The 12,612-nt window shown below is 40.1% G+C and overlaps 1 protein-coding gene across 1 annotated transcript; it reads left to right on the forward strand.

The window, feature by feature from the left end:
- The first annotated feature begins 314 nt into the window (after positions 1–314).
- ripk1l (receptor (TNFRSF)-interacting serine-threonine kinase 1, like) lies at positions 315–11,950 on the forward strand. The gene is made up of 10 exons (XM_028976847.1): positions 315–968; positions 2,417–2,573; positions 3,534–3,671; positions 3,782–4,013; positions 4,305–4,454; positions 6,776–6,852; positions 7,467–7,521; positions 7,964–8,503; positions 9,602–9,742; positions 11,026–11,950. The coding sequence occupies exons 1-10, from the start codon at positions 808–810 to the stop codon at positions 11,328–11,330; spliced, it is 1,956 nt and encodes a 651-aa protein (XP_028832680.1). The 5' UTR covers positions 315–807; the 3' UTR covers positions 11,331–11,950.
- Positions 11,951–12,612: the final 662 nt, after the last annotated feature.

Here is a 12,612-nt window from a genome sequence, read left to right on the forward strand (position 1 = left end):
AGCTTGTACTCCACTTGTCAAATTAAAAGTACCTTTTTCCTCTCATCGTGGATTCCACGTCATTCATAGTTTTGATGCCTTCAGTGAGAATCTACCAATGTAAATGGTCATGAAAATAAAGAAAACACATTGAATGAGAAGGTGTGTCCAAACTTTTGGCCCGTACTGTATGTGGCACCTGCTCAAAAACCTCCGCGTAAAGCATAACTCATCTGCGCATGTGCAACTCATATGACGAGTTTATGATGAGGCGCGGTGAAGAGGAGGAGACGGGTGAGCTGTATTCGTCACGGAGCTGTCATTTAAAGTACACTTTTTTTTTTATTTCGACTTATTAAGGTTTTTAAGTGTATAAAGTTTCCGTGCGTTTGGCATCGGCTCGGAAAGGAAGTCCGTCACCAGGCCACACCCACATCCGGCTTTCCTGGCGGCGCGACCGGGCAGCGCGTCGGACCGGAGCCCCGTCGTCAGGCCGGCGGAGGTCCGGCGGTCCGTCCTTTCAGAGCCGCTACGCGCTCATGTTCGGTGCCGCAGCGCGGCGTCGTCGGCCGGCGGAGGGTCTGCGCGTCTGGCTCCGCCACAGGGCCGCCGCGTTTTAAAACTTTGTACAGTCGCGCTGCTGTTTACAGGATACAAGCAACCGGGAATTAAAGTCATTTTTAAAAAACTTTATATATATATATATATATATATAATTTTTTTTTGGTTTGTTTGTTTGTTTGTTTCTCCTGATATCGCCTTGCTCTGCAGCGGTTCCGCACTGACTTCCGCATTTGACACAAACCGAAAGTTTTTCTAAGTGGGATCATGGCCACGACCCAGAACCTGGAAATAAACATGAGATCTTCTGACTTGATCAAGAGGGAACGCATTGACATCGGCGGCTTCGGGGAGGTTTTCATCTGTTACCACAAAACTTTGGGACAAGTAGTGCTGAAGACGGTGTACACCGGCCCTCCTCGCAACGAGTAAGTCGTGAGCAAAAATGCGCCCAAGTGTGTTATAAAATATAAAATCGCAATCAAACCAAAGCAAGTAATGCAGCAGTCGGGACGCTTAATAGTAGGAAAGCTTTATTCATCCTTTTCTTTAAACGGCCACGTCCCTTCACGCGTTGACAAAGTTGAAAGCGACAGCCTACGAGTGTTCAATAGATCAATAACATCAATAATAAAATGTCATAAATTATCCAAGATGGGATACTAAATTAGCATTAGTTATTTCAAAGTGACATGAATACTAAAAACTGGAAATAAAAGCCTTATCAATTAATTAAATGTGTCATGTTGAAATATTTCACAATTTATTTCGTTTGGGCTCATTCAGTGCATCATGAATTAATCCTGTCTGTCAGTCTGACCCATCAACGTAAGTTGGTGGGACGTTATTAATGTCATCATTACGAATGCTGTATTTGAAGTACTGTACACCTGGCCAACGTTGTGTTAAAGTGAACCTGCTGTTTTCATTTTGGAAGTTCAGGATTGGAATGTATGGGATGGTGAGAAATGAGATATAAATAATACATTTAATGCCCCCAGGCAATGAAATGTAACTGAAGAATGTATCCACAAAAATAATAGATGACTAAATTGAATTGCATGGCCACTTTATAAGTCTTGACCATTCTAGTCTATTATTAGGACTAATACACTAGATAAAACACTAATTTGCATTTAAATACACAGCAAAAATATTAAAGGTCCCCTGACATGAAATTTTCGCTTTGTGAGATTATTTAACAGTTCCCCCAACCTGTCTATGGTCCTGCTATGGCTAGAAATGGTGATAGGTGTAAAGAGTTCTTTGGTCATTCTGCTTCGCTGTTTAGAGAGCGGCAGCTCGGACGTTTGGATCTGAAATTTGTCCCCTTATGTCATCATATGGGGACCGGTTACCTCCCCTTAAAAAGTAGCTCCACCTACCGTCATGGCTTGAAAATGTGCGAAGCATTGCAGTGATTGGATGTAAAAATTTGTATTTTATTTTGTCATGCAAGACGCTTTTGAACCAGTGGGTTAATTTTGTTTTTTCCTGGAAAAACGCTGACACATCACTGTCAGTCCCAAATCTTGTGGTTGGTGTTGACGTAATTTCCGCGAATGCCCGTGCACTTCTATAGGCCTCTCTCCTCCTCATTAGCACTTAAAGATACAGACACCAAAATGGCGCTTCCTGGGGAATTCTCATTGTGGGACTGGATCAAAGTGACTGTAATTCTGAACCACAGCTGATATAAAAGGAAAAAAAAAATTCATGTAGTGGGACCTTTAACACTCATCTCCTGGCATAGTCTCTTTGTCATACCACTAGAGGGAGCTTGAGTACCACCAGTGGAACCACATTTCAAACCAAGGCATAAAACTGAGTAAATAAGTATAAAAGAGCTGAGGCTTGTTTTTTTTTCTGCTTCCAGTGGTCAGCGTCAGTCTTTGCTGGAGGAGGGCAATCTCATGCGCAGACTGAACCATAAGCGTGTGGTGAAGCTTTTGGGCGTGATTCTGGAGGATGGAGACTACTCCCTTGTGATGGAGCTCATTCCAAAAGGCAACTTATACACCATGCTGGAGAGGGTAAGTCAGCACTATGGAGATCATTTCAGATCCATCCATTCAGATCTATCCATTTTTGTCTTTTCCCACTAACAAAGAATGATGATGAAAATTTCTCAAGACAGACAGAAAAAAAATCCCATTGTGTGGTTTTTAAATAATTATTTTTGCATTGTATTGCATGAAATAAGTACTTGATCACCTACCAGCCACACAGACATTAGTTTGTCTTATCTTCCTCATACTCAATCAGACTCTAACCTCTCCACTATGGGCAAGACCAAAGAGCTGTCTGAGGACACCAGGTGCAAGGCTGGGATGGACTACAGGTAGTGATGGGCACATGAAGCATATCCAAAGCGCGTATCAAGTATGAGGGGGCGTGACAGACGGTGCTTAAACGCACTTCAGTCATCAACGGCGAGTTGAAGGAGCTGAAGCTGTTGGACTACAAAGGAGAATACCTAGTCTTCTTTTTCTGTCCTCTTGACTCGTGCCAGACGGAGCTACGTTTAAGCAGAACATCACGTGACCGATAACAAACGAAGCCTCGGTTCATTACGTCAGCATTTCATCCCAAGTCTTTTACATGTTCAATGAAGGGGGACCAGCTATCATGAAACATCTTTCTGTGTTTGCCCCTACTGTTGCATGGCTTCTCACAGGGCAGTGGGGCAAGCACAGTCCTGACTCCTGACCCACCGCTTGAAAGTAAATGCCCAAGCACTTTGTCGAACAGTGATTAAATGTGATTTGTCATATTGCAGGTAATTTTTTTCCCCACTCACTCCATAATTGAATAGTTTTTTTTAGCCAAATAAATATGTTTAGAACGCAATACATGGAATTCAGAAAAATGTTGGCATCGCTGAAGCTGCCTCTCTATCTGTGGATGATGTTGTACAGTGCATGCAGTGGCTTGTCCATGATTGACAGAAGCTTTTTATATAATATTATACTGTGACTGCTTCTCTTTTCTAGGTGCATGTCCCAGTATCCATCAAAGGCAGGATCATTCTGGAAATTCTAGAAGGCATGATTTACCTAAATGAAAATGGCATCATCCACAAGGATCTGAAACCAGAGAACATTCTAGTCGACAAAGAATTTCATATTAAGGTAGTCTTATTTTTTTTGGTCACAATAATGCTTAGGTATTCATCACAGTATTTCTGCCAATAGGGATTGCAAGAACATAAGAGTCTCATGAGTTTGTGTGATTGACTCAGATTGCAGACCTGGGCTTGGCGACTTGTCAGTCATGGAGCAGGCTGACAAAGGAAGAATCCCGTCGGCAGAGCCAGTTGGGATTGAGTAATAATGTGAGGATGGCTGGTACGCTGTGCTACATGGCTCCGGAACACCTAGAGAGCATCAACCATCGCTCCACGGAGAAGTCTGATGTCTACAGCTTTGCGATCGTCTTGTGGGTCATCCTCACTGGGAGAGAACCGTATGAGAGTAAGTACAAGCTCCTTACCAGGCACCTCACAGAAATAAAAGATAACAATCCTTTATTATCCCACAAGTGGGAAATTTGCAACAAAAAACAACCCCATATGAGCAGAATGTACTTATTGAATGTATTAAATTATATTACATCAAAGTGTAATATCGATATCAATCAATATCAAAGATATAATAAAATATCTACAAAAATGAGTGGTGTACTCACTTTCAGGAATGGGAACAAATTAAAAGAAACCCAACCTTGATGCCCAGATCCCATCAGGTTGTGTGTCTGTCTTCCAGATGCCATGAACGAGACCCACATATGTCAGTGTGTGCGGCAGGGTGATCGGCCAGATGAGAGAGAAATTCCAGGCAGCATTCCACAGGAAATGATCAGATTAATGAAACAATGTTGGGAACAGGATCCTGAACGTCGGCCTACTTTCAAAGGTATGTGTTTGTGTGTAGGTTGTAATATTTTTTTCCCTCTCTCAAACAGTTCAGTTTCTATGTATGGCCTTTCAAAACGCAAAATGGTTGTGGTAGAGGAGGCAGTCATCTAGTTGGAAGTAGGGCTGCACGATATTTCTTGTGATATTACATTTCCCTAGAGAAATGCTTTTTAAATTATTATTAGTTATTAAAAATCATTTATATATGTAATGATCACACTAAAATAAACAGGTAATATATTCATATATTCATCTGATCGAATTAAATCTAATTCAGGCTAAAAAGAAACTATATGTCAAGGAAGTTGCAAATATTTAGAGTTCAAAATATTATGAATGACTTAAAACCCTCAGCAGATATTCAGATTTTTTGTTTGCTGTTACCATAGACCTGCCAACACAATATGAATTCCTTTCAAAGATTACTTTTTATTTACATGTAACCATACACTCATCAAGAGTGTCTTAAAAAAATTTATATTAACATTACATGGCCCGGTCGAGCCAATAGCATTATATCACCTACTTGGGAGGTGGGTATAAAGATAGTAAGGACCCATGTGATTGGTCAAATTTGGACACACAAATGCTTGGCACATAAATTAATGATGTGTCTGAAATCGCATACTACATGGAGGAGACGCAGGAATCCCACATTTTCCACCTCCGAGAGTGGCTGGACACTCCATGCAATGTACTCAATAATTGCCCGTGCTGTTTTCAAAGCACGTGGATGGTCTCTGGACATTTTCTCATGTCTTGCAAGAGTTTGCTGCAGCAGGCTCAGCACCTATGATTAACCCCTTACAGGCCGCTCAAACACAGACATTTCTCAGACCGTGGTATCGGTCCCCGGTATCGACGGACTTTTAACGAGTACAAGTACTTTAGAAAATGTGGTATCGGTGCATCCCTACTATGAATTCAGACATACTATTCAGCTCGCATACTGTTTTTCACATACAATATATGTGTGGGTGAGATACGCACCGACGGGACGGGGACTGTAAATAGTTAACCATGTTACATGTAAATGTGTTCTGTTGGGGTTCAGGATGTGTGTGTTATGGGGATTTAATGCAGAGTGTGCAAGGGGAGAAACTTCACATCGTGAAGTCGAGGAGCAGGACTGTAGGAGAAGAATCCGGAGCAGTAGACATTATGTGCAGCCCTAGTTGGAAGAAACAACATGACTGCAGGTTCGAACAAGCTACCATATTTTAGGGGGAAGTGGCCCCATAATCAGAAGGTTGCCAGTTTGAATCCCAATCCGCCAAGGTGCCACTGAGCAAAGCACCATCCCCACACACTGCTCCCCGGGCGACTGTCATGGCTGCCCACTGCTCACCAAGGTGATGTGTTATGCAGATGATGCTGTTATGTGTAGGATACTCTACATAGGCTACTATGAGCAGCATCAGGTGACCACAGACTGAACACCTATCGTTTTTCTGCTCTTTGAAGCAAATCAAAGCGCCCACATGGTCGTTCAGCTTTAGTGTTTGGTCTGCTGCACCTTCGGGTGGCAAATAAACGCTGCATGCAATATTTTCTTGCACACCCCAGCGGAATGTCAGTCAAACACCGCTACAAATCATAGCAAAAACCTGTATGGTGTTCAGAGGGCATTTATTTTGAACCTCCTTTTGGATGAGGCCCAGATATATATATCTGTTGTTTTGTTTTTCTGTAGAGGAGCCCATGAATCAGGAGTCAAAGAATTTACAATAAATGTATTTCCATTTAGCATTTTACAGAATGTAGTTTGTAGTTTTCCTTTAATTATGAATTAATTGGGGCAATTGGCCATAGGAGTGGTGCATGAAGAAGCGGCGCTGGGCACTTGGGTTTGCGTGGAGTAGGTGTAGGAGAACATGGCAGGCTGGAGAATAGTCGGCCGAAAACGCTCGGTACCAGAAGGCATCGGTGTGGAGAACTCAAAAGCTGTAGGGGAGGGTCAGTAGTTATCGGGGCGAAGAGAGGCAGGCAACGATAATCCAGAGCGAGTAGTCAAAAGGCAGCCGGTCAGCAAGAAAGAGACTGTCATGAAATGAATTCTTACAACAAAGAGACAAGGCTACAATGAGTTCACAATGCCCAAGTTCGCTTTGCGTGGGGTGCGCATGGAGTTGGGGGTGGCAGCCGTGACACTGAGGTAAATCACGTCATTGTGGATGGCTGTAATACATTGTGTCTGCTAACCACTTTAACCTAGTATGTTTGTATATGTTAGAAGTATGCTTGTGAGTAAGTGTTTCATGTTCCTTGATGGTGTGAGTGGGTTTTTCATCCTGATTCATCCACTTCCATTCCCTTCAGAGAGCTACAACACGTTTCTACCCTTTTACCATGAGAATCTGGAGAAAAATGTGAAGAGTGACTCGAATCAACTAAAGGTAAGTGTGAAAATAAGAACTTTAGAAAAATTCAAGCATACCATACTAGGCTAACCTTTCATAAGTCATCCTTCTAAGGCCAGGAATCATTGTTGTCGGCCTGCGTTAAGATTGTTGGGGTCTGTGAGGTCTATTAAATTCTTAATATCCCTTCATTCAAACAATACACTCGTGGAGATGTATCAGTTGTGTACATCCCAGGTTCAAATCCCACTTACTACCATTGTGTCCCTGAGCAAGACACTTAACCCTATGTTGCTCCAGGGGGGGACTGTCCCTGTAACTACTGATTGTAACTCTCTCTGGATAACGGCGTCTGACAAATGTCGTAAATGTAAAGGTAGATATGAGTAACTGTGTCTAAATTCGTAAAAGTACTGTACTTTGAGCAAACTAGAGCGGTTTATAATTAAATCTTAAGACCTATATCCATCTGGTCACGCCTGATTTCTTCTTCACTGTCTGTAGGGATTGTCTATAGATTAATTTTGCATCCATGTCATATGTCAGACCCACACAAGAAGTTTCATGCATTAATTACGTTTCAATCACAGCAATTTCCACTTTTATCTCCAGGAATAGTGAAATGTCATGTTATATTTGTTGTTTTACAGTATGAAGGCCCAGAGGAACTGGTGGAAAAGATGAAATCCATCTCATTGGACAAAGGTTGTTCCACTGCATGTACATGCTGTTTCATGGCTAACGTGGCTGTATAATTTTTTAGCATTTGAGGCTAGTTGTAGAAAAACTGCATAATGTGTTCATTTCAGCACTAAATAAGGTTTGGTCCTTTGAACCTTTGTTGCAAAAGCATACATTGACTTGATCTTCAGTTAAGGCCAAACCAACATAGTCAACTGTTAACCAGTATTTTGTTGATTCACAAAATAAATGTAGTTTGTTTTAGACATTTAAACTTTCCCTGTTGTCTGAATGTGCCTTTTTGTAAATAGAGAATCATTACAACTCTGTTGGCTATTAACTATCTTACATAGTACTGCCGTGAATTAAAGGTGTACTCACTCACCTTTGTAATAATGAAGAAATTAACTTTCTGCTCTGCTTCTGCTCCGACCGCAAAATCAAAATCTGATTCTTTTTTGTACAGGCAACAACTCTTCAGGCTCCCAGACCTCAGATTCTCCCACCCCACTTCGGAGTTCTGAGCCACCCATTGAAGCAAGCATTGATGACCTTCAAATGATTTCATTTCTGCAGTCTGATGCTGCACCCATGGCCTCAGGTGCTCGCCTAGAGCAGAAACTGGCACAGGAGTTGAACTACCATAAACATGGCAGCTACAGTCCATCTGAGGCACCTGAAACCTCCCAAAACCCAAGCCGTTTACGTCACCTCCATACTCAGTCTAGCCAGTCAGGTCTTCCCCTGCAGCAAACGGTACCATCATTAAAGTGGCCTGGTGACCTCTCCTCTGTCCAGTCCTGGTGTGCCCCGGAAAACAGCTCAATAGATGATAATTCCGGCTTGCAGTCTGAGATCGGCCTTCCTGAGAGTTTTCTAGCTCAGATCCCGGGTGTACCACCTTTAAACCGGATGCACTCTTGGCCTGCTCTTCCCGAGGCAGCCGTGCATGATGCTGTGGGCTCTCATTGGTTCAGCTCAGGTCTGGCACCTCAACAAGACTCAGGTATGACAGTCAGTCCCTCGACAGTGAAATAAAATGTTCTTTTTATCTACAAGCTACACGCAGGACGGATCATACATTTCAAGGTCATGCACAGCACAATTAATAGGAAAAATAAATGTGACAAACTCGTAACACAATCAGCCACATACACACACCAGTCAGGGTGGCAATGCTAACGTGTCCACTAGGGCTGTCCCAAACAGTAATTTTTTTTAAACTACTAATCTAACAATTATTTTTTCCTAAACGGTTCAATTCGATTCTCGATTATTTCCATTATGAATTGACTAATATAGCAATTTATACATTCTAATTTAGATATTCGAATGAAAAAAACATTCTTAACATTCCAATACATTGCTCTTGAACTCAAAATTATAAAGTAAAATTCAAGTAAGAGTGAAATAAGTGCAAATGTCAGAAGTAGCTTTCAATAAAAAAAATATTGGTAAACCAGAATACTTTCTTAGAGCAACTAAAATAAACAGCAGCAATAGAAGCCAGGATCCCACCGTGGTGTCCTTTCTGAATCAACAGAATTTAATAATCATGTTGAAAAAATTTTCAGAGACACAAAAACATGTGTTTTCCGTACATTGCTTCAGTCACAAAGTCATTTGTTTTTCATTTATCAACTGATCTTAACAACTGAGGGTGCAGGAGATTTTACCACAGGTGGCCAGAATCTTGAATAGATTATTTAATCAATATTATTTGCAAATATTTTAGTTACTATATATAGTCATATATTACACAGAGAACCAACAGTAGCCTGAAGCATCGACCTCAGGACACCATCCATCATCTCATAGCGAGCAGAGGCCATACAGACTACTGAGTACCATTTTGAGCTGTTGCAATGACATTTCAGAAAGTTGACTATCCTGCAGCATCAGATTTCAAATTAAGCCCTTCTGTAGATTGATCATTTTCATCAAATTGCGGCATGCATTTGTTCACATTACCAATTCCATATCAGTTTGGATATCCAGCATTTTTTTTAGCTGTATAGTAGCGATTCAATGGCTGGTTGCATCTGTAACACAGTACATGCACTGTGCTGCTGTTGAACTAAAATACTTGCATTGTTTCCTGTAGGAGGTCTGTACATCCACAATGCCAGTGGGATACAGATCGGACACAACAACACACTGAGCATTGGAACCAATGGGTCCAGCTCCACTGCCTCCCTGTCGAGTAGCTCCAACAGAAAATTCAAAGAGCTCCTCCAGAAATATGGTAAGGAGAATGAATAAGACATAAAAATGATCGATCGTTTTGGTGATTATACAGTGGGTACGGAAAGTAGTCAGACCCCCTTAAATTTTTCACTCTTTCTTATATTGCAGCTATTTACTAAAATAATGTAAGTTCATTTTCTTCATTAATGTACACACAGCACCCCATATTGACAGAAAAACACAGAATTATTTACGTATTTGCAGATTTTTTAACAAAGAAGAACTGAAATATCACATGGTCCTAAGTATTAAGACCCTTTTCTGTGACTCGTATATTTAACTCGGGTTCTGTCTATTTCTTCTGATCATCCTTGAGTCCAGCTGTGTTTGATTATACTGATTGGACTTGTTGAGGAAAGCCACACCCCCTCAATATAAGACCTCACAGCTCACAATGCATGTCAGAGCAAATGAGAATCATGAGGTCAAACAAACTGCCTAAAGAGCTCAGAGACAGAATTGTGGCAAGGCACAGATCTGGCCATGATTACTGAAACGATTAACATTTAATCTAACAAAATAAGGGAGTCTGAATACTTTCTGTACCCACTGTATGTAGGCTTATTCCTAAGTACAGTGACATGTTAGTCTCATTCTCAGTGCATGTTTGCTATTTCAGGTTTCAGTTAAACTCAATTTCATTTTAATTGGTAAGGATTCTCAATCATGTTTTAATGTGAATCACATTTTAATATTTTTAAATGCTGGTCATTGTTTTTTATCTTGTTTTAATTTGCATTATTTCTGCGAAATTTAGTAAAGTGGTATATATACTGGTATAACATATAAAATAGTCAGACCACTTAATCAAATGAAAAAGAAACATTATGTACACATATTAAATGTTTTTTATAATTAAAAATGTAGACTTTTTGACACCTGGTTTTGTTGAAAATAAGTTAAATTATTTAATGGTTGATTAAAGGTAAGATTTTTTTTTTTTTTGCATGAGATCAAGATTTATTCATTTTTGACGAATGTTGAGCACCAGTGCCAATAATTGAGGAGAGCACTTCAGATTCATAGAGTGACTTTTCAGCTTCTATCAAGAATAGTCACTTTTGAAGTCCCACTGCTCCGACTAACAGGTCGCATTGCATAGTATGGAATCCTGATCTGAATAGCATTAGATTCAGAGCAATAATGGATTGTAGTGACTGTTTTTTTCATCGCATATAGTGATTAAAACTAGCACCTTCCTTAAATCTGGGCCTTTAGATAAAAATGTATGAATAAATACAGATAGTCACATATTCTCTTTCTGAAAAATGTGTGTTGCAGACAGTTACTCTGTCACTGAGAAGCACCTGGACTTGCTACGAGACAACATCACCTCAAACTGGAAGCGCTGTGCACGGCGCTTAGGTTTGACTAATGCGGAGGTGGACACAATTGAACATGATTATGCCCGTGATGGCCTCAATGAAAAGGTTCATCAGATGCTGGAGCGTTGGCGTATGAAGGAGGGCTTTGTGGGCTCCACTGTGGGAAGTCTGTGCAACAGACTCTATAACCACATCCAAACAGACCTCCTGTATCGTCTTCTGCTCATTTGCGAGGAATCAGAAAATTCACAGGAACATTAATTGTCTTGACTACAATACCAAAATACACCATCACTGTGTAACCATCAATCTGTGTAAATGAATGACTAGTATTTTATCCACAATCGGTGGTATATCTGTTTACTTTGATCAAATACTTGCTTTAGATTTGCTTTGGTTGTGCAGTTGTTCTGTCAGTCCCTCCAAAATAGTATGGGCTTTTTGGAAATAGTTACTGCATAAAATCTAAAAAAAAATGAAATTATGGGAGCATATTATGACTAATATGATTCCAGTTTAATTTGTCACTTATCATCACCATCAGAGTGGTCATCAGAGTGAATTTACACAGTACTGTACAGGGGATTCAGATTGTGTACTCAGATTGTGTGCTTCATTTAGCGTTGTGGATTTATAATCCTGCCAGGCATTTAGCCATTATGTGGCCTAATCATATTAGAATGAAAATGGACAGAACTATGCAACAATTTGCTTGGTTTGTTTCTCATTTGCTAAACTAACTTTGAATTTTGTAATTGTCCTTTTCAAACCAGTGTTTTCAGTGTATAAAACTGAGATGTATCTTTCTTTGTGGTATTGCTAAATACTTTTATATGAACTATGAAATTTCTTTAAATTTTCATTAAAACTTGGCTATGAAAGACTGGAATTTTGAGGGTTTGAACATGCCTCCTGGTTTGTGTGTGTGTGTGTGTGTGTGTGTGTGTGTGTGTGTGTATATACACACTACAAAAACGTAATTTATTCTTATCAGAATCGGAAAAATTTATTAAAACCGAAGTGTTTGTACCTGCCTCCTGATTAGTTTTTATACTATTTTAATCAATCAAAAATATTACTAGCAAGATAAAATGATGAAAGATAAAAGACATTGACATGAAATAAAACTGAAACTGTATAATTTGTAGTAATTCACATACATGAAGAATAAACATTACAGGCAACTGTTCAAATGTGTTCGAACCCTGATTATGAGCTACAATAAAATACTGTGGCAGTGTAGCATCATAAAAGTGACAAAATAAATAAGTTTCAATTAAATATCCAACTAGACACATCAAAACATTAAAATTATTATTGATTCTGACCATTTCTGCTGGTCAGAATGGTTAAAATTTAGACATTCTAATGGAGGGATTTGGCCAACAACCAAAGAGTATGAAAACTTTTAAGAATAACAACCGTTTTGAAATTGTGAGAATGTATATACACAGCTTCTGGTTAAAAACTGCCAGCAGGGGGTTAGTAGGCCTGCTCTGCCCAGGAAGTATCAGATTAGTGACTAGAAAATGTCAAAAGTCAC

This window comes from Denticeps clupeoides, chromosome 4, assembly GCF_900700375.1.
Source record: "Denticeps clupeoides chromosome 4, fDenClu1.1, whole genome shotgun sequence".
Taxonomy (NCBI): Eukaryota; Metazoa; Chordata; class Actinopteri; order Clupeiformes; family Denticipitidae; genus Denticeps; species Denticeps clupeoides.

Coding starts and splice junctions, on each gene's coding strand:
- ripk1l (XM_028976847.1), top strand. CDS start 808: ATGGCCACGACCCAGAACCTGGAAATAAACATGAGATCTTCTGACTTG. Junction 4,014..4,304: donor TGGGAGAGAACCGTATGAGA/GTAAGTACAAGC, acceptor TCTGTCTTCCAG/ATGCCATGAACGAGACCCAC. Junction 6,853..7,466: donor GTGACTCGAATCAACTAAAG/GTAAGTGTGAAA, acceptor GTTGTTTTACAG/TATGAAGGCCCAGAGGAACT.